The sequence below is a fragment of the Lipotes vexillifer genome, unplaced genomic scaffold (assembly GCF_000442215.2).
Source record: "Lipotes vexillifer unplaced genomic scaffold, Lipotes_vexillifer_v1.1 scaffold240, whole genome shotgun sequence".
Lineage (NCBI taxonomy): Eukaryota > Metazoa > Chordata > Mammalia > Artiodactyla > Lipotidae > Lipotes > Lipotes vexillifer.
In genome coordinates, this window is record NW_006797481.1 from 5,012,000 (window position 1) to 5,015,763 (window position 3,764).

The following is a 3,764-nucleotide window of genomic DNA, read 5'->3' on the forward strand; positions in this document are numbered from 1 at the left end:
CCTTCCCAAGTCAGGAATCACTACCTCTACCGGGTCTGGATTGTGGCTCGTGGTCTTACACCTTCCATAGGTTCTTCCATAAGCTCTTTGCCCAACACCAGAATCACATAACTAGCTAGAGGTTCTGACAAATGTGAACCATTCACTCATTCAAGCCATTTTTTTAGCGGAGACCTACTCTGTCCAGGTCTGGCTAGGCCTGGGGGCAGCTGGCGGGATCAGGTAGAGGCAGAGGGTACAGAGGTAAGAACTCCTGGTCCCCCGGTGGGCACAGCCCCTCACCAGTTACAACAATGTTAAAATGGCAGAGATCTCACTTGAAAGTTGTTTGGGTTCTCGTTGGTGTAGAGCAGGAAGCGAGTCCCGATGTTCTCAGGGCTCCAGGGGAGAACTTTCAGGGGCCTGATGGGGGTCCCAGCCCAGGGCTCAGAGTCAGAGAAGCACCCAATGGAATCATAGCAAATTTCCTTTCCTGTAAGAGAAAAGATGACCCTGCTCAGGGGTTAGCTCCCAAGGCTGGCCTGGTTGCTCCCCTGCTTGGGGACAGGCTGAAGACCATGAAGACACTTGCCTCTGCACCATCAACTCTCTCCTTGCCCCCTCTGCCCCCATGCCCACCTTCTGATCAGGGAACAGTCTCACTGAATCCCACAGAGACCTCTCTGCTTCGAACCACCATCAAAACTTAAAAGTCCTGTGTTCCCTGCCTAGATCTTCCAATAGTTTTATTTGACTAATGTGATAATGGGCGCTGGTAAGTCAATATGTTAACCCAGGCAGGTGTCTAATGCTTTATCTGGAAGAGTCTGGCCTCAGGCCTCCTGGACATGAAGGCAGGTTGGTGGGGAGATGCTCTGAGACGGATCCGCACAAACTGCAGCCCCACCCGCGTCTCTGTGGAAACTTGGAGCTGTCTGCAGCCGCTGGAAGCCCTGCCATGGCTGAAGCTTTCTCCGGCCAGGGCTGAGATGATGGGTTTATGCCCTTCCCAAGGGGCAGGTGGGATGTTTTACCTTTGGCTGCTCCCAGCAGGAAAAGAGTGAGTGTCCAGATGCTCACCATCTACAATAAATTCAGATATTTGGCCTCACCAAAAGCATGACCAGAGCAGTGAGCAGACTCAAGAATGCAAGGCTCGGGCTTCCCTGGTGGCACAGTGGTTGAGAATCTGCCTGCTAATGCAGGGGACACGGGTTCGTGTCCTAGTCTGGGAGGATCCCACATGCCGCGGAGCAGCTAGGCCCGTGAGCCACAACTACTGAGCCTGAGTGTCTGGAGCCTGTGCTCCGCAACAAGAGAAGCCGCGATAGTGAGAGGCCCGCGCACGACGATGAAGAGTGGTCCCCGCTTGCCACAACTAGAGAAAGCCCTCGCACAGAAACGAAGACCCAACACAGCCAAAAGTAAACAAATAAATAAAATTTTTAAAAAGTAACTGTACCATTTAAAAAAAAAAAAAGAAAAAAAGAATTCAAGGCTCTTTGCCCCACCTCCCTCCTTCACAGCTGGTGGGAGACTTACCCTGTTGGATGTTCTAGGCCTTCCTTCCCTCTGGATCAAGTGCCCAGGCTGTTTTCTTATATTCGAGCCTTATCTATTGGACACTGCTTCGAGGAAACAGCAGGTGATTATAGAACATAGTGTGTGCACTTAATAGTTTAATCTGCACAAATACACAAAACAAGATTAATAATAGAGGTCAAATCTTCCCACAAGTCTGGGAAGATGAAAGAATGCTTGATTAAAAGGAGGTGAAAGGTCTCTAACTTTGCGCCTATGTACATGTGCCTGTAACTATGAGCTGAGTGGGCCCCACTTTCCAATTTTTAGTTTTATCACCTAGTACTTTACAAGTCCCGGTGAGGACACTGCAGCAAACTCTAATCATGGAGGGCTGTGTTTTTCACTTAGAATGGATGGAAATGCCCTTGCAAATCGCTGATAGTGAAAGGAAGTGTCTAAGAAAACCTCCTCTTTCTTTTTGTCTGTCTGTCTGTCTATCTCTGTCTCTGGCAGTCTAGTAATACTTGAGCACATGAGCTTTGGAGACAGAGTCAACCGTCCGCATAATAACCTCTGACCACAACCTCCCACTAACTAGTGTTCCAGTTACTTATTGCTGTGGGATGAACCAACCCAAACTGTATGGGTTTAAAACAATAGCAGTTATTATATTATCCTGCTATAATTTGGAATAGCTGGGTTCAGGAGCCCATAAAAGCCCATGTCACCAGGCCACGTAATGTCTGTCGAGTTTCCTCAGACCGTCCAAAGTTTGCACACCTGTCCTACAACACTCTACCCTCTGAGGCTGTCATGAATTACCCACTGACCCAAGCATCTGTGAGCAGCTTGTCTGGTTCACACAACAAGCAGATAAGCCTTCACATGGCAAATGCCATTGGTGCCCTGCCCTGCCCCCAAGTTAAATATGCCTCCGTGTCAAAGTTCACTCTGCTCCTGAATAATCAGGACACTGGGATCCAGGCTGGAGGGCCCTTCTCTGAAGAAAATGGAAAAGACTTGCCCTAGAGTCATAAGGAAGAGCAGACAACAGTTAGTGAGGCTTAGTATGTGCAGTCAGAGTACTTTCTGTGTATTACCTAATTTAAAGTCTTATAACAACCCCGGGAGATAGGTACCATTATTTGCCTCCCTTTACAGATGTGGAAACAGACGGACATGTCTTTCATTGCCTATAAAGTCACACAGCTAATGAGTGATGAGATGGGATTTGAATCCAGACTATCCAGAGTGAAATAAGGAGTTGCTGAATATCAGTTATTCTGAGGAAGTTATCAACAAGATTTGTTGAGTGTCAATCCACCGCAAAGAATAGGGGAAATACTTACATAGAATAAGTTGAAATAGAAAATAAATTTCCCCCTTCTCCAGACTTGAGCCATCTGGTTGACCTAAGTGATGAGGTATTCAAGCTTTGGAAGTCTGTTCACATGGTCCAGACAGGTACTGGAGCACTTGACAAAGACCGTGGAGAAGACAAAGGCATTTATGCTTTTCTTTGACGTTGCAGTGCTGACGCAGGACGAGATTTGTGATAATCTAACGGCGGGTAAAAATAGGTAATTTGGCTGTTAGGAGATGTCAGATGACTCTGTCTGCCTCCTGGACCTCTTCTCTTCCTGCTGTCCACTTGACCTTCCCCACATGACCACAGTGGCCTCCGTCAAACATGCCAAGTTCTTTCCTACTTCAGGGCCTTTGCACTTACCATTCCGGTGGCCTGAAACTCTCTTCCTTAGACCTCCATTGGATTGGCTCCTTCTTGTCATTCAATGATTAGTTTAAATGTCACCTCTTCAGTGAGGCCACCCCTGGCCACCTTTGAAGCCCCTCCACTGCCAGCCTCCCACCCGATCCCTAGCACCTTATTTGTTTCCTTCTCATCACTTTGTCACAAGTTATAATTATCTCTCTTGTTTTTCTGTCTATTTATTTGCAATCTTCCTTTTCCCACCTAGAATGCAATTCCATGTGGACACAGACCTCATTTACTTTGGCCACTGCTGTGCCCTCCACCTTCTAGAACCTGACACTGAAGTGGTTATAAATTAATGAAAGAAAGAATGTACATATGAATAGAGTTCATGGACATTTTATCTTTATTCTCCGAGTGGATTTCAGTCCTGGGAATGGTGAGAGGGCACAGTTCTAAGGAGGAGAAAAGATGTTGTTCTTCAGAGAAGCAAGAATATAAACATCTGATTAGATTTAGGAGAAACAATCATCACATGATCTGTCAC

The 3,764-nt window shown here is 46.9% G+C and overlaps 1 protein-coding gene across 1 annotated transcript in view; it reads right to left on the reverse strand.

The window, feature by feature from the left end:
• The window catches only part of PNLIPRP1 (pancreatic lipase related protein 1), a 13,784-nt gene extending 12,255 nt beyond the window's left edge, over positions 1–1,529 (reverse strand). The window contains exons 1-3 of the mRNA XM_007469601.1: positions 1,522–1,529; positions 1,014–1,062; positions 318–472 (exon numbers count right to left, since the gene is read on the reverse strand). Of these exons, the coding sequence (XP_007469663.1) occupies positions 318–472; positions 1,014–1,062 (204 nt within the window). The 5' untranslated portion in view covers positions 1,522–1,529. The remainder of the gene's footprint in view (positions 1–317; positions 473–1,013; positions 1,063–1,521) is intronic.
• Positions 1,530–3,764: the final 2,235 nt, after the last annotated feature.